Genomic DNA, 18,983 nt, shown 5'->3' on the forward strand with positions numbered 1-18,983 from the left:
GCAGTATTTTGTAGATAGAAACACTATTTTGATGACTATATCGTCATGAACGTTAATAATTATTACAGAAATTAAAAAGATTGAATCATTGTTCTTACATTTTCTTGTTTTCAAAGTTATTTTTAAGAAATATCAACACAGTAGGCTATAGATATGATATTTTATTTGAATATTAAGGTACCCACCACACTAAGTATCGATAAAAAATGTGCTATAAGACAAGAATAGAGCGTATTCAACAATCAAAACTCAAGCATTATTTGCATGTGAAATATATAATTAATTTTAATGTGAAATACTAAAACAATCTTATTCGAAGTGAAGTTCATAATTGGCGGTTAGCGTGTGCAGTGCAAGTCATGGTTGGAAACCTTATAAATAGCTAGAGTATTTAACACCAGTTCTGGTGTTTTTTTTAAATAATAACGAAATAAGAGTTAATTTATTCATTCAAGTGAGTAAATCATTGCTTCATAGTTATTGGTTCTAGTATGAACGATGTCATCGTTGCATTTACTTGATATTGGGTAGGATATGTGGTTGCAATAAAAATACGTAAAAGATAGACATTCCAACTCTAAATATTATAAAAATACTATTAAATAGATTTTATCAAGAATAATAGAATTAAAATCGAATAATTTATTTTCATAATCTGAAAATACATGAAAATAGCTAATCCGTTGGGTTGGTCAAGCTGGTTATCAATGGTCTATTTGGTTTTTCTCTGTATTGAGGTAAAGTCCTATTTTGATGACTGCAGCCTCTTCTCTGTGCTGCAGCATAACCTATTAAAATTCCTAACCTAAAAATATTATTTACAATATTACAACGTGGTGACCAGCCTGATCACAACAGAACTGTAATTTTCCTAATTTAATGACTGGTTATGCTGTGATGGTTTGGTTATTAAGTGGTTAGTGTGGCATCTAATGGTATTACTTTCAAATTTCAAATAACGTTATAATGTCTCCAAGGTTTAATGTTACTGTTTTAAATAAACAGGTGTGTATACTTACTCAGTAATATCTCTTTTGTTATTACAAATGTTGTAGGTCTATCATGTTCAAATATCCAATGTCGTGATCTTTTAAATGATCTTCTGATTTGATCAACCACTCTGAAACTATCTGTCTCAAGTCCGATTTCACCAAGACATTTGAATCAGGTTCGCATCACAACAAATGCACTGAAGAACTCATGATTTCTATCTTATTGATAACTAACAGTAAACCCATGCTCCGCAAAAGTCTCTTTTAAAACTTGACAGACTAAAAACCTGACCAAGTGGAATCTTGAAGAGTTTGAAGTAGGCCTAGAACCATCCTGGGTTAATTAAAAATCTAGGCTATATGAAAAATTCAAGTAAATCAGTTGCCTACATATTATGCCTACATAATAATGACATATTATCTTTTATTTATAAAGATAATTTCCCAACTGCAAAATAAATAATTTACTAATAATCGATTAATTCTGAACATCGAAGGCGACAGCACAATTATTCGAAACAAAGCAATGTCTTTAGAGCATGTAAGTCTTTAACCTGAAGCCGCACTGCTGGATGGTTACACACAGCACAGTCATTTTGTTTTTAGTCGGGGCGGTTATGGAACTGCACGCACTCTTGTCTATTGTAGATTGGTAAATGCCGTGTTCACTCAAGTCACCGACTACTGCTTCAATCATCTGCTAAATTATCCATGATTTGATAGGTGACACACACCTATCTACCGGCGGCTGTTGGATGACGCAATGATTATAATAATAACAGCTGATTTCTATTCCTGTGTGTGGCCAGCTCACAAATCTTCTCCCTTCAAGGATTACATTTTAACTTTGAGGGACCATAGGAAAAAGTCCTGAAGTCGGATTATAAATTTGATAGGCCATAAACCTGGTCCTGAACATAACGAACACAACTAAAAAATAATCAAATTCAGTGCACACATAAAAAGTTATTGAATCTCAAAATTTAAGGTTCGATTTTTATTTATATAGATAGATTTCAGTGCATACTAGTAGATTGGCCATGTTCAAATGTCTCTACCCAGCTTGGTGAAAGCTGGCATTAGATGCATCACAATTCGAGTGGATTGATTGATTAGCTGCCTTTATTAAAATGCTTGGAGGGCGAAGTTAGGGCGCAGCCGGCTCTCTCTTATACAACCCTCAATATTGACTTAGTATGAATGATATTCTTGTTTTCATCGAGTACTATTACTATTAAAGTACTATTAAGTACTATTAAATACTAAAGTGCCATTTGCTTTTTCCAGGACCAAAACAGTGATGACGAAGAAGTTGATGACTTTGAAAGTGATGATGACGATTGTGCTGATGACTACGATGATAATGATGATGATGAGGAAATAGATGTCGATGAAGAGCTAGAACAAGATGGCTCCGAGAAAGAACGCAAAAGAAGAGCGGTAAGTCAAGAGCCCTGTTCAAAATTAAATGCATTTTACATTGATCGAAAATGTTCTAAATTTGTTGCATCGGGTGCAGAATTCAGCAATTGTTATATCTATGGCCATCAATAGAAATGGCCATGTGTTTCTAAAATGAAACATTTTACTTAGCCCATGTGTTGTGAATGTTTAGAAACAGAAACATTCCTCTAAAAATCACTATAAACTTTGGTGTGATTGACGTTATAAAGTCAGTAAATTACCTGATCACATAAGTTTGCTATCCGTGTCTGTCAGTAGACAGTGCAGCTCAAGTTTTTACTTTCCTTGTCCTATTACCATAGGCAAGGAAAGTATTGCTTTCCGAAAAAAAATCAAGGTACCCCTATTTCTAAATTTCTATACGTTTCAAGGTCCCCAGAAGGAGTGGCCGTAGTCGAGTGGATCAGATGCTGGCTTCATGATTCAGAGGCCCGGGTTCAAATCCCGGGGCCGGGCAAGATATTTATCTCGGGCCACTCCCGTGTTTCGGATGGACACGTTAAGCCGTCGGTCCCGGCTGCCTAAAAAGAAGTCGTTAGGTCATGTCAGAGGCCCTGGAATTGATCAGTTGCGACCTGAAAACTCTGACACCAGACCTGAGCCAGCCAGGTCACTCGATATTATTATTATTATTATTATTATTATTATTTAAGGTCCCCTGAGTCCAAAAAAGTGGTTTTTGGGTATTGGTGTGTGTATGAGTGTATGTGCGTCTGTGTACACGATATCTCATCTCCCAATTAACGGAATGACTTGAAAATTGGAACTTGAGGTCCTTATACTATAAGGATCCGACTCGAACAATTCCGATCAAATGCAATTCAAGATGGCGGCTTAAATGACAAAAATGTTGTCAAAAACAGGTTTTTTGCGATTTTCTCGAAAATTGCTCCAACGATTTTGATCAAATCTATACCTAAAATAGTCATTGATAAGCTATATCAACTGCCACAAGTCCCATATCTGTAAAAATTTCAGGAGCTCCGACCCATCTATGAAAAGTTTGATTTCAGATTTCCAATTATCAGGTCTCAGATATAACTTAAACGATAATTTCGAGTGGAAAAGATTGAGCATGAAAATCTCTACAATTAATGTTTAGTAACATTTTCACCTAAAATTGAAAATAATCTTGAAATTTGAGAAAATGTGATTATTTAATTACAAACTGTTGGCAACTGTTGATTCTATCAAATCATTCACTATGAAGAGATAGCAGATCTCTTGTGTATCCAGCGTTATTGTCCTGTCACCAGCTGGCTCTGATCTTTAAATAGTAGACTTGAGATGCGCGTGAACACTAGCGTCAGGTGATTAATTTCCATAACAGCAAGAAAAGCTGTCTGAGTGCGCCACATCAGATTTTTCAAGTTTTTAATTGAAGCACGGTTCATAATAAATCAGCTGTCGAGTGGATTATTTATAATTGCATGCAATTCATAACTCAAAATAATATAGTATTTTCTCTCGACCTTTCTCTGCTTTCAACTCGGGCTGACCAGTTGCCAGTAGGTCTTGTAGGAGATCAGCTTTTGATAGTAGCTGTTTACAACAGATGATTAGCATCTAACCGTCCCAAACCGTCATTAGCCGTTTTCACACCGATATCTCGCCGATACGACAGGACAGGACAGAATTTATTCTGATGGATAGTATTAGAGGAGGCTGTGGTTTATAACTGCGCGAGGTCTACTGTTCTCAGTACTATTAGTGCTATAACTACATTGATATGAATTTGACTTTTTCACAGACAAACAATGATGAGTCAGAACCGAAGAAGAAAAAGAAGAAGACGCCAGTCAGTCGAGCGCCACCAACAGTAGAAGAGATGACGCGACTGAGAGAGACCGAGACACTTTTCCATTCCAATCTGTTTCGGATGCAGATTGAGGAGCTGTTGCGTCAAGTTAGAACTAAAAAGAGAGAAAGAAGATTGGCTCGGATCTGGCTGGAATCAGTGATTAAGCAGTTGTCACCAGCCAGTGAGGTAAGGACTTTTGGTTCAGTAACATGTTCCCGGCAACGCACGGTTCGGGAGATATTCGCCGTCTTTGCTATTTTTAGGAGACATTTTTTTGAGTTGGTTGAAAACAGAAAAACATGAATAATAAGCCGTTTTGATGACTGAACCAGATTTGTAGAACACAATATTCTAAACACATTTGTTCGGTTATATTTTCCCGTCAGACGCACCGTTTACGAGTAAATGGAGCCTAATGCTAAGACAGTCAAATGTTCATCCATCAATGGTATGGCAGATGAAGCTAGACAAATATTTTCAGGCTCTTTCAACATCCAGTCTGTTTCTATACTTATGATCTTGATTGCACCATGGTTGAAAAGGCTCACTCACAAAGACATGATGTTGAAAATATCTTATCATATCAAAGTTAGGAATCTTAATGCCTTTTCATATAGAACTTTATGTTTAGGTTTCATTTTCCAACTTTCAAATGAAGAGCCAGCCGGAATGGTGATTTCTTGTGGAAGTGGGGTCGAGGGGATAGGTTGTCATGACCGTAGTCGACTACTTGTACACTCAAAAAAATGACACATTTCCGTCAAGTTGTCCCCCCGACTACTTGACACCTACTGGACCGGAGGTGCCAACTAGTCATGACCGTAAACGACAACTTGACACCTCGCAACCTCGCGACAGGGTGTCCCCCCGACTAGTTGTCACCTCCCCAGAAAGGAGACATGTAGACGGGTATGGCTCACGTCTACTTGTCCCCTAAAAACCGGTTTTAGAAGGGGACAAGTAGTTGTGGTGGCACCTAGTCGCGTACCCACTCTGAACAGCTGGAGTCAGAAAATTGGATTTCCAAAACGGGGCGTAGTAAATACAAAGCCATAGTGCATTCCGGTGACGTCAGCACAGGTAGGGCTCCTACATCAATAAAAACACCAGCTGATATAGATCATCTGAAATCAACAAAAATATGAGTTAGTGTTTTTATTGGTGTAGGAGGTGGTGAGTAGCCCTTCCTGTGCTGACGTCACCAGAATGCACTATGGCTTTGTTTACGGAGGTAGTGAGCGTAGTCGTAGTCCACGTTCCAATTAAATTTCGAAAAAAACTAGAAAATTTATCACAAAATAAAATAAAGATAAAATAATTTTGAAAGTTTCAGCTATTTTGAATTATTTGGGAATGTTTTATTTCGTCAAGGAAAAACGTTTCTAATTGAAGAAATGAGAAAATAAATATTATAATAAAAACTACGACCACGCCCCGTTTCGGAAAGCCAATTTTCTGACTCCAGCTGTTTAAAGTCTAGAACTTAGCTGATTCCCGAGCTCGGAAACCGGCCCTTAAAGGTTCTCTTTTCATTTTAGTATATGAGTAAATGGAAATGATAGGAGAGTATACCAGTCCTAACTTCATCTGTGATATAATTATAATACCGAGCTTCGCTCTGGAGTACAACAGCATGAAAAATTTATCACGAAAGAAGTAATTATAATACTTTTCATAGTTCATACAGAAATGCTCTATCTAATCACAGTAAATTGAGATTAATTCCCAGAGGAATGTAAAAATTTCCCTCACAAAGGCCCGGTTGCACAAAAGCCAGTTAAATTTTAATCCTGATTAATTTCACGTGAACCAAATCAGAGAAAACAATTTGAAAAAGATGGATTTACTAGAATTAATCAGGATTGAAAATAACCCGGCTTTTTTGCAACCGGCACTAAGTACCTGATTGAATGATTACAAAAGTTCAACAGCTGAGTCATAATTTCGACACAGTCCACCAAACATGAACTCGCTCACTCACTTCCATCACCAACAGATGACGAAATAATTATTATCAGCTGTTTCTCCAAGGATGGATAATAATTATCCTTTTAATGTCCTTCAGCAAGTTTTCCCAGGGATGAGACCTAGTGCAATCGAATCTTTATATTACAAACCTACTATGTTCTGAATTTCGTGAGAATCGTTAGAGCCGTTTTCGAGATCCAGTGAATACAAACATATTAACATCTTAACATATAAACAGAAGTTGCTCGTTTAATAGTATAGGATAGTGATTTATATGAATCTACTGATGGAATTAGAGATTGCATTAGCTCAAATGCTAATTAATGAATAATTCTTATTAAACGAAAATCCTTATTAAATGCTAAAAATCACCCAAGATATTTTTTTTGTTTGGTTTGAGCAGAGTGTTCGGAAATCAAAGGTGAAGTATCCGTTGCCCGATTTGCCCAAAGACGCTAAGGAGGCTGAATTCAAGTTTGTACCGCCGGTAGATGTCAGAGTGATCGGCTCTTTCAATTCAGCCATCTGCATTGGACCAGAGATCGGCATTGATGTGGCCGTCGTAATGCCTAAGGTGGGTCTACACTTTATTTCATTTTTTTTTGTTTTCTATTAGATAGATAGATTAAATAGCCCTAAAACAGGGGGATCAGGAACTTGTCAAAAAATCTAAATGGTCGAAGAAAAAAAAAGACACAGCCCACAGTAACAAATACACAAGACACAGGAAAAGAAAGCATTATACCATTCATGTGTAGTAATATTGAATGTACTCTTCCTTTGAGTAGAGAGCACTTTTGGAAAAATCTATCTTCAATTGAGATCCAAAGTCGCGTTCATTCATACTCTTCATGAAATCAGGTAATATATTATATAATTGCATACCAGAGCTTCTGACGCCTCTCTTATAGAAAGTGGAGCGATGTATCTCATCTCTCAACAAGTGTTTATTCCTAGTATTATGAAAATGAACATCATCACCACGAGTGAAATAACATTGATTTCTCTTAACAAAACAAAGGGCCTCCAGAATGTAGACACTGGGTAAAGGAAGAATTTTTAGACTTTTGAAATGGGGTCTATAGCTATTCCTTTGTCACTCCACAACCATTACCCTAATAGCCCATTTTTGAATCCTGAAAACCTCAACAGAGTCACATGAACGACCCCAGAAAACTATTCCGTAAGACAGTAATGAGTGGAAAAGACCAAAATAGATCTCTCCAAGGGATTCCAAATTGAGAAATTGTCTTAATGACCTTAATGCAAAGATGACTGAACTCAACCTTTTTTCAAATGCTGAAGATGAGGCCTCCAGGAAATTTTGTTGTCAATATCTATACCAAGAACTTTTATTTCACTTACATGTTCTATAGTGTGATCCTGCAATTCAAAATTGAAGCTGTCTGTAGATCTGAAAGGGAGATTTTTTGTCTTTTCGAATCAACATGTTTGCTGCAAGCCACTTTTCAAGCTTCTTCACTGACGCAATGCATTTCAGCTCTAGAGAAGATTGTGAATAGCATTTTAATAGAAGACTCACATAATCTGCATACATGACAATATGAGTAGGATTTAGATAAGAAGGAAGGTCATTTATATATAAGATAAATAGGATGGGTCCCAGGATAGAGCCCTGAGGAACACCAAACCTAAAATACCAGATTGATGGTAGTGATAGTAATAATAATAATACTGAGGGTGATGCCCTCAGAAGCTCCTAGGCTTGTGCGTGGGTAATGAGTGAGAGGGTTGATGATGAGAGATGACAACTACTTTTTAGGTAGTCGGGACCGACGGCTTATTGTCTCCTCCGAAAGACGGGAAAATTCTGTTATTGCAATTCTCCCATTTTCTAGCCTCCTAGAGACTCTTATCAGAGTATAGGAATTGTCGAAATTTATAACATACTAGCAGGTAACCCGTGCTCCGCAAGGGGCTGGACAAACTGGAACTACTGAGATCATGTTAAATTGAAAGGCCTATAACCATGCTTGGTAAATTGAGAATCTATATGCAAAATTTCAAGTTAATCAGTCTAGTAGTTCAGACGTGATGATGCGTCATTCATGAATTTCCTATGCCGTACGTTTATAAGCCAGTTCTTTTCTTTATTATAGCCTAGTATGGATTACACAAAAAAGAAGAGAATAGAATATTTAATTTATTCAACACAGCAAAACGAAACATCATGCAGTTGAATATCGTCACTAAAATCTAATTGAGTGAAATATTTCCAATTCATTTATTAATTTGAGCCATCTCAATTGAAAATGTATAGTCTCCATGTTTATATTTAACTAAAATTGTATAGGAATTGCACGTGTAAAACTAACCTTATCTTGGACTGTGTAACTGATTAGTGATTTTGTTGCAGTCTTTGATTTTGTGCAACTAAGACCCGCTTAGTGTGTTTAGAAGTTTGTGTTTCTTCCATGGTTTTAAATTTACCGAAATAACTCAATAGTATATAGTTTCAAGTGGTACTTGAGTGAAATATTTCTAATCTATTTATTAATTTGAGCCATCTCAATTCCACGTGAAAAACTAACCTTAACTGTGTAACTGTCTGTTGATTTTGTTGCAGTCGATTTTCGGCAAGGAAGATTACCTGAATGGCCGTTACTTGCGCAAGCGCGCACGATATCTGTGCAGCTTGGCAGAATGTCTGCTCACTATCGATTCGGTCGACACGCCTCGTTTCTGCCTACTCAGCAGTAATCCACTGAAGCCGGTTTTGGCATTTGGCCCCTCTGCTTCCGGGTCGACTGTTTCAGGTTAGCAACCTATATAGTGAGATTCATTTTCAGGAATGTTGCGCGGCTGAGATGATTAGATTTCTTGGTGTTGACCTGTTAAGTGGGATAGCTACGTAAAAGCATTGGATGTGAAATTGTCCAGTGCTATTTTTGCCTTGAAAACAATAGTCAGAGAGGCAAATAGAAAAACAGCACTATCTGTCTATCATGGCTATTTCATATCTCACATCAGATACAGTATCTTATTCTGGGGTAGCAGCCAAACAAACCTTCAGAATATGTTCCGTAAGCAAAAGAAAGCAATCAGGGTTATTGAGGGAGCCGAATCTAGGGATTCATGTAGGCCAATTTTCAAAAAACTCAAATTATTAACAATTCCAGCCCTTTTTTTTGGATATTGCATCTTTTGTTAACATGTAATAAGCAGAAATTCATGGAGGATAACATTTCACACAGATACCCCACAAGACATAAAATGTTCACCCTCCAGTACCCCACTCATAGACTTTCGCTCTTGGAGGGGGGACCACATTATGCTAGGCTCAGAATTTTCAACTGTTTGACGGACGAACTTAAGAGTGTTGACAGACATGGTAAATTTTATACCGCTCTCAAAGATATACTGACTGAATGCTGCCCGTATTCATTAAGAGAATGTTATGAGATCTTCTCATTGAAATCCTAGAGATCCAGACGATTTTGTAAAATGAAAAACTTTCCTCAATGTAGGGAAACCATATACTTAATATATTTGACATGTCGTACACAGTTTGAGCTGTGCTCATCATATGCGGTTTTATAATATGAAATAATAATAATAATATTATAAAGGCAGTGGAAATCATAAGACTAAAGTGAGGTCCATGTTATAATGGCAGTGGAGGAAGATGGAGAACAACGTTGCTGATCCTCTGTCTTATCAATGCCTTCTATAGACAGTAGCTGATACAGGTTTATTGATGTAATAATGAACTGTTAATTCTCGTTTAAAATAATCAATTTATTTTATTAAACAATAAATTATAATTTTCAATAATAATTTCAAAAGGAATTTTTCCAAAAGCTATGAAAGAGACATGTGTTAGACCATTACATAAAGGAGGCGACAAAACAAATGCCACCAATTACAGGCCTATTTCACTTATAAGCAATATTTCTAAGATTTTGGAAAAACTGGTAAAGAAACGTCTTGTGAATTACATGGAAAAAAACAACTTACTATCTAGGAATCAATTTGGTTTTCGTGAGGGGAGGAGTACAGAAGATGCGGTATTAGAATTGTCAAATTTTGTCACAGATAAGCTAGAAAATAACAAAAAATGTGCAGCAGTGTTCCTGGACCTAGCAAAAGCTTTGACACTGTTAATCACAGTTTGCTGCTGAAGAAATTAGAAGCCATGGGAATTAGAGGAGTTCCTCTAGCATGGTTTAGATCATACCTCTGTGACCGGCGTCAAAAAGTCAAAGTTGAAGAACATCTCAGTTCAGAGGGAACGATGAAGTTTGGGATTCCCCAAGGAACAGTTCTTGGGCCAATTCTGTATTTGGCATATGCAAATGAGCTATGTTCAATTAAGATAAGAGGAAGAGTAATAGCTTTTGCTGATGATACGTGTATACTATTTGAAGGAAACACCTGGGAGGAAGTTTTTAATCTGGCACAGGAAGAATTGATCAAAGTCGATAAATGGTTAAGAGAAAATTTGCTTACAGTAAATGCAACAAAAACGAAATTTTTAGACTTTTGAAATGGGGTCTATAGCTATTCCTTTGTCACTCCACAACCATTACCTAATAGCCCCATTTTTGAATCCTGAAAAACTCAACAGAGTCACATGAACGACCCCAGAAAACTATTCGTAGACAGTAATGAGTGGTGAAAAGACCAAAATAGATCTCTCCAAGGGATTCCAAATTGAGAAATTGTCTTATGACATTAATGCAAGATGACTGAACTCAACCTTTTTTCAAATGCTGAAGATGAGGGCCTCCAGGAAATTTTGTTGTCAATATCTATACCAAGAACTTTATTTCACTTACATGTTCTATAGTGTGATCCTGCAATTCAAAATTGAAGCTGTCTGTAGATCTGAAAGGAGATTTTTTTGTCTTTTCGAATAAACATGTTTGCTGCAAGCCACTTTTCAAGCTTCTTCACTGACGCAATGCATTTCAGCTCTAGAGAAGATTGTGAATAGCATTTTAATAGAAGACTACATAATCTGCATACATGACAATATGAGTAGGATTTAGTAAGAAGGAAGGTCATTTATATATAAGATAAATAGGATGGGTCCCAGGATAGAGCCCTGAGGAACACCAAACCTAAAATACCAGATTGATGGTAGTGCTAGTAATAATAATAATACTGAGGGTGATGCCCTCAGAAGTCCTAGGCTTGTGCGTGGGTAATGAGTGAGAGGGGTGGATGATGAGAGATGACAACTACTTTTAGGTAGTCGGGACCGACGGCTTATTGTCTCCTCCGAAAGACGGGAAAATTCTGTTATTGCAATTCTCCCATTTTCTAGCCTCCTAGAGACTTTATCAGAGTATAGGAATTGTCGAAATTATAACATACTAGCAGGTAACCCGGCTCCGCAAGGGTCTGGACAAACTGGAACTACTGAGATCATGTTAAATTGAAAGGCCTATAACCATGCTTGGTAAATTGAGAATCTATATGCAAAATTTCAAGTTAATCAGTCTAGTAGTTCAGACGTGATGATGCGTCATTCATGAATTTCCTATGCCGTACGTTATAAGCCAGTCTTTCTTTATTATAGCCTAGTATGGATTACACAAAAAAGAAGAGAATAGAATAGTTAATTTATTCAACACAGCAAAACGAAACATCATGCAGTTGAATATCGTCACTAAAATCTAATTGAGTGAAATATTTCCAATTCATTTATTAATTTGAGCCATCTCAATTGAAAATGTATAGTCTCCATGTTTATATTTAACTAAAATTGTATAGGAATTGCACGTGTAAAACTAACCTTATCTGGGACTGTGTAACTGATTAGTGATTTTGTTGCAGTCTTTGATTTTGTGCAACTAAGACCCGCTTAGTGTGTTTAGAAGTTTGTGTTTCTTCCATGGTTTTAAATTTACCGAAATAACTCAATAGTATATAGTTTCAAGTGGTACTTGAGTGAAATATTTCTAATCTATTTATTAATTTGAGCCATCTCAATTTCACGTGAAAAACTAACCTTAACTGTGTAACTGTCTGTGATTTTGTGCAGTCGATTTTCGGCAAGGAAGATTACCTGAATGGCCGTTACTTGCGCAAGCGCGCACGATATCTGTGCAGCTTGGCAGAATGTCTGCTCACTATCGATTCGGTCGAACGCCTCGTTTCTGCCTACTCAGCAGTAATCCACTGAAGCCGGTTTTGGCATTTGGCCCCTCTGCTTCCGGGTCGACTGTTTCAGGTTAGCAACCTATATAGTGAGATTCATTTTCAGGAATGTTGCGCGGCTGAGATGATTAGATTTCTTGGTGTTGACCTGTTAGTGGGGATAGCTACGTAAAAGCATTGGATGTGAAATTGTCCAGTGCTATTTTTGCCTTGAAAACAATAGTCAGAGAGGCAAATAGAAAAACAGCACTATCTGTCTATCATGGCTATTTCATATCTCACATCAGATACAGTATCTTATTCTGGGGTAGCAGCCAAACAAACCTTCAGAATATGTTCCGTAAGCAAAAGAAAGCAATCAGGGTTATTGAGGGAGCCGAATCTAGGGATTCATGTAGGCCAATTTTCAAAAAACTCAAATTATTAACAATTCCAGCCCTTTTTTTTGGATATTGCATCTTTTGTTAACATGTAATAAGCAGAAATTCATGGAGGATAACATTTCACACAGATACCCCACAAGACATAAAATGTTCACCCTCCAGTACCCCACTCATAGACTTTCGCTCTTGGAGGGGGGACCACATTATGCTAGGCTCAGAATTTTCAACTGTTTGACGGACGAACTTAAGAGTGTTGACAGACATGGTAAATTTTATACCGCTCTCAAAGATATACTGACTGAATGCTGCCCGTATTCATTAAGAGAATGTTATGAGATCTTCTCATTGAAATCCTAGAGATCCAGACGATTTTGTAAAATGAAAAACTTTCCCTCAATGTAGGGAAACCATATACTTAATATATTTGACATGTCGTACACAGTTTGAGCTGTGCTCATCATATGCGGTTTTATAATATGAAATAATAATAATAATATTATAAAGGCAGTGGAAATCATAAGACTAAAGTGAGGTCCATGTTATAATGGCAGTGGAGGAGATGGAGAACAACGTTGCTGATCCTCTGTCTTATCAATGCCTTCTATAGACAGTAGCTGATACAGGTTATTGATGTAATAATGAACTGTTAATTCTCGTTTAAAATAATCAATTTTATTTTATTAAACAATAAATTATAATTTTCAATAATAATTTCATAATGAGTTTTCTTAATTGAGTTGAAATATTTTTGTCAATTAGTTATTAATTCTACATTGTTAAAAGACAATCTAACAACAGAGCAAAGCGAGAAAGAGAAAAGCGCTATCCGCTTTGTTGAATGATAGACACGGATAGCAGCAATACCATTGCTAATCAAACACTGCCATTATAACGTGGACCTCACTGTATATTTGACCAAGAGTTAGCGATTTCTCACTCTTGACTGAAGGCCAAAGTCGTGGCCCGTCTGATTGTATGTTCTACAATAACTTCTAGACTGATCAATCAGTTTCAAATTTTCAACACGTATTCTTCGAACCTTTCTACAGGTCAAGTTCTTTGGACACCAACAAAGCAAAGCGAGAAAGAGATGGACGCTATCCGCTTTGATGAATGATAGACACGGATAGCAATACCATTGAAAGTGAATTAAATCTAACCAGTGATTTTTTTCTAAAAAGAAAAGAAAGAGAATTCAAGGCTGATGTTGGCATCGGGACCATACGATTGGATAAGTCAGTGAAAATGATACGACTACAAAGTTATGCTGATTTTCATATTTCCAACGCCTTCTATAGTAGATAGCATGATTCAGGTCATCCCAGTATAATGAAATACTAAAACTCCAAAATAATTCAAACTACAAATAGAAATTGATGAGATATTGCAATTATTGAAATGCTAATGAATTAATTGACCGAGCGAAGTGAGGTCTAAGATTCAAGTCGACGGTTTGGCATTTCTCTTAATGTTTAAATGTTGCGCATTTACGGCGAAGCGCGGTAATAGATTTTCATGAAATTTGACAGGTATGTTCCTTTTTTAATTGCGCGTTGACGTATATACAAGGTTTTTGGAAATTTTGCATTTCAAAGATAATATAAAAGGAAAAAGGAGCCTCCTTCATACGCCAATATTAGAGTAAAAATCAGACTATAAAATTATTCATCATAAATCAGCTGACAAGTGATTACACAGATGTGTGGAGAATAATAATAATAATAATAATAATAATAATTTTTATTTGTTCAATACAGTACAGTCATTATGAATCACAACTATACAATTGAACATTGTCATGTACAAAGAAAATCTCTTCAATATTTAACAAAAAGAATATTAAACATAATAAAAATATATATATAGCCTATATGATATTACACATAATTGTCACATAAAAATTCATTCACATTATAAAAACTTTTTTCAACAAGGAACTTATGAAGATCTTTTTTGAAAGTCATGCTCTTAAAATCTATATCACCAGGCAACTTGTTTAGAAATTTTGTCCCTATGTAGCTAGTTTTTTCTCAAAAAGAGTTAGCCTGTGAGGCTGAACGATAAAGTTGTTCCTGTTTCTTGTGAAGTGTGAATGTACATGTGCATTGGTCGTTAAACTTCCCATATTCTTAATCACATATAATAAAGTTTTAAAAATAAAAATACAAGGTACAGTGAGTATGCACAGCCTTTTAAAATAATCTCGACAAGGATGATTGAACCCCAATCCCACTAAACACCTAATAGCCCGCTTTTGCAGAATGAATATATTATTTATGTTCTGCAGAGACTTGTTACCCCAGAGCTCAATTCCATATGCAATATGTGAATGAATGAGTGCGAAATATAACGTTTTTCCTGTCTCAGGGAGCACACACTTGACTATGTTTCGCAGAACAAATAAACTGCTACTGATTCTGTTCGCCAGTCTGTCAGTATGGGCATTCCATGAGAGATCCTTATCCACAATCAGTCCCAACAGACTCGCCTCTGTCACATTTAGAAGCCAGTCTATTGCTGTATTTCCATAAGGTCTATAGTTTCAATCAGGTACTTGTGGATGAGTATACTGCGTGAGGTCTACTGTTGACAGAACTACTAGTAATTAGTAGGCCTATTAAACTAAAATCCAAATTAAATGCTGTAAATCACCCCGAAGACTTCTGCTACTGCAAATATTGACAACAGGGTAAACAGCTAGATGAAAATTCGATGACCGCTACTATTTTCAATATTTGCAGTAGCCAGTATCAGAAGTCTTTGGGGTGATTTGAAGCATTTAATTTGGATTTTCGTTTAATAATAATTATTGATTCATCAGCATTTGGATAATTGCAATATCTCAGTAATATCCATCTGTAGACTGGCTGGCCGCTATGGCATCGTATAGAATGAGCGCTGCTATCCAGAGATTGTCAGTTTGGTGTAAGGGTAAGCATTCTTGACCAGTAATTAAAAGGTACCGGGTTCGATTCTCGGGCTGACAAATAATTTTTGTACAGTGGCGCTGATCAAATCTCCATCTAGCTGTTTACCCTGTTGTCAATATTTGCAGTAGCAGAAGTCTTCAGGGTGATTTACAACATTTAATTTGGATTTTAGTTTCATAATCAGGCCAGTAGTTCAGACGTGATGATGTGTCAAACATAATTTTCCTATTCCGTACGTGTATAAGCCAGTTCTTTACTTTATTATATAGATAGATTATTGTTGTAGTGGCATGCACGAGAGTGAATATTGTTGCAATTGTACTAGGTGGCGGTGAAACATGGACGTCGAAGGTGACAGTTTATCTGCATGCTGTACCTGCGGAGGGAACTTTCAAAGCTAGTCGATTCACGCCCGAGAAAAACAACGTGAGGAGTGGATGGTGGATGCCTCAACAGAAAAGCCCAGTTGACAGTCAAGGTAACAAACTGAATATTTATTCAATTATTTATTTATTCATTCATGTACAATATGAAGCGGGCCGGGTTGATAAAAACGAGTAAAGTAAATTATTACGAAAGTGTATAAAACTCACCTTAAAGTAGATACTTTGAAGTCGAGTAAGCTTTTTACTTTCCTTGCCCTATTACCATAGGTAAGGAAAGTATTGCTTTCCGAAAAAATTAAGGTACCCCAATTTCTAAATTTCTATACGTTTCAAGGTCCTCTGAGTCCAAAAAAGTGGTTTTTCGGTATTGGTCTGTGTGTGTGGTGTGTGTGTGTGTATGTGTATAGGTGCGTACAGATATACGCGCCGCGAGCATGAGCAATTCACTTTTAATCAGCTGACTATATCTGTATTTTTACAGAAACGGTAAGATAAAGTTATAAAAAGTTTAGCATCAGCTAATTAAAAGTGAATTGCTCATGTTCGCGGCACGTAAATCTGTACGCACCTTAAGAGTATATGTGCGTCTGTGTACACGATATCTCATCTCCCAATTAACGGAATGACTTGAAATTTGGAACTTAAGGTACTTACAATATAAGGATCCGACACGAACAATTTCGATCAAATGCAATTCAAGATGGCGGCTAAAATGGCGAAAATGTTGTCAAAAACAGGGGTTTTCGCGATTTTTACCTAATTTATACCTAAAATAGTAATTGATAAGCTCTATCAACTGCCAAAAGTCCCATATCTGTAAAAATTCCAGGAGCTCCGCCCCATCTATGCAAAGTTTGATTTTAGATTCCCAATTATTAGGCTTCAGATACAATTTAAACAAAAAATTCAAGTGGAATAGATTGAGCATGAAAATCTCTACATTTAATGTTCAGTAACATTTCCACCTAAAATTGAAAATAAGCTCGAAATTCGAGAAAATGTGATTATTCAATTGCAAACTGTTGGCAACTGTTGATTCTATTAAATCATTCACTATGAAGAGATACCAGACTTCCAGACGTGTGTCTCCAGCGTTAATGTTCTGTCACCAGCTGGCTCAGATCTTTGAATAGTAGACTTGAGATGCGCGTAAACCTAGCGTCAGGTGATCAATTTTCATAACGGCAAGGAAAGTTGTGTGAATGCGCCACACCAGATTTTTTGTCTATATAATGAGTTGTTGGTGCCAGGAAAATTGGTTCTATTTTTTTTATTAAATATTCAATTACATTTTCAACGTATAACTGTCCAACTGTCGAACATTGAATTCATCAAATATATCATGGTCCGTCGAGAAAAATTTGGGTTTATTTGAAATAGATTTGATAATTAATCTCTGCATTATGAATGCAGAATTATTTATTTTTAAATGGGAATTATTATAGCCTCCACATACTGTTACTCCATATTGCATTATTGACTGCACAATAGCAGAATAAAGCATTTTTAGGTGAGTTGGGTTCAAAATTTGTTTAGCTGCATAACTTTTGTAAGAAAGGGATTTCATCCTTCTACAAATGGAGATATCATTTAATATAGATATTTCATTTTAAAGTTTAATCTTTAGACACCTAGACACCTACATCTATTTAATATCTAGACACCTAGATATTTTTAATTTTCAACTCTACAAATGCCAGGATTTTGAACAACATTGGCCATAAACTATGGGCCGTTTTCCGAGCTCGGGATTTAGCTAAGTTCTAGACTTTGAACAGCTGGAGTCAGAAAATTGGCTTTCTGAAACGAGGCGTAGTCGCAGTTTTTATGATAATCTTTATTTTCTTATTTCTATAATTGGAAACGTTTTTCCTTGACGAAATTAAACATTCCTTAATAATTCAAAATAGCTGAGACTTTATACTATTTTCTCTTTATTTTATTTTGTTTTCAATTTTCTAGTTTTCCGAAATTTAATTTAAACGTGGACTGCGACTACGCCCCGTTTCGGAAAGCCAATTTTCTAACTCCAGCTGTTTAAAGTATAGAATTAAGCTAAATCGCGTGCTCGGAAACTGGCCCCAAGGTTTGCACGGGCTATAGTTAAGTTATGTGAGTGCATTGATTGAAACCTTTTAATACAATGCTGCAGGAGAGCTGAGTCTGACACCAACGCCCCACTATAACTACAGTATTGCTAGAGACATTGCTATGGAAGCCAATGAAAACTTACAGAAGAGGATCTATGAAGAAAATCCCAATCTCAGAGATGCTTTGCTACTACTCAAAGTCTGGTTGAGACAACGGAAGCTCGATAGGGTAAGCTACTCACTTAGTCCAGTCAAATGGTCGTTTTTCACGAAACAGCCCCGAAAGAATTTTTCTATTTGTATTTTGGGGCGCTGAATTCGAATCTGAAATTTGCTGACACGCCAGAGGGCGGCTTCACCACCAAAACCCCCTAAAATTTTAGACTCTTTTTAATTTCTTCATTTAATCTCGAAAACTTCGAGTTTTTTGAAAAAAATTATTCTCTGAAAAATTAAAGATAATAACATTTTTAATAAATTGAGTGGTCGCGCAGGATTCTACCATTTTTGTTTCCAAAGCTTCGAATTTTCAATAGGGGTATTTTTTAAGGGGTTTTCAAAATTATGCTAACCTACCACTTCTACCCTATACAACTTGGATATTTTTCTAGAATAGGAAAAAAACCACACATCACGTGAAAGAACAATTAATTCTGAACAGGATTTCTCAGAATTTTTGAATTTAGTAGTGGGGGAGGGGGAATACACCCAAATATAGGAAATCATCACGTCAATCTTCACGTGATGTTCTGTTTTTTATCGATACTTGTTCTGTTTTTTATCGATACTAGAAAAATATCCAAGTTGTATAGGGTAGAAGTGGTAGGTTTGCATAATTTGAAA

At 36.3% G+C, this 18,983-nt stretch overlaps 1 protein-coding gene across 1 annotated transcript in view; it reads left to right on the forward strand.

The window, feature by feature from the left end:
- The first annotated feature begins 793 nt into the window (after window positions 1–793).
- The window catches only part of LOC120352951 (nucleolar protein 6-like), an 18,416-nt gene continuing 226 nt past the window's right edge, over window positions 794–18,983 (forward strand). The window contains exons 1-7 of the mRNA XM_039435305.1: window positions 794–1,005; window positions 2,280–2,432; window positions 4,207–4,443; window positions 6,629–6,799; window positions 8,813–9,002; window positions 15,990–16,142; window positions 18,203–18,369. Of these exons, the coding sequence (XP_039291239.1) occupies window positions 967–1,005; window positions 2,280–2,432; window positions 4,207–4,443; window positions 6,629–6,799; window positions 8,813–9,002; window positions 15,990–16,142; window positions 18,203–18,369 (1,110 nt within the window). The 5' untranslated portion in view covers window positions 794–966. The remainder of the gene's footprint in view (window positions 1,006–2,279; window positions 2,433–4,206; window positions 4,444–6,628; window positions 6,800–8,812; window positions 9,003–15,989; window positions 16,143–18,202; window positions 18,370–18,983) is intronic.

The sequence above is a fragment of the Nilaparvata lugens genome, chromosome 9 (assembly GCF_014356525.2).
Source record: "Nilaparvata lugens isolate BPH chromosome 9, ASM1435652v1, whole genome shotgun sequence".
Taxonomy (NCBI): domain Eukaryota; kingdom Metazoa; phylum Arthropoda; class Insecta; order Hemiptera; family Delphacidae; genus Nilaparvata; species Nilaparvata lugens.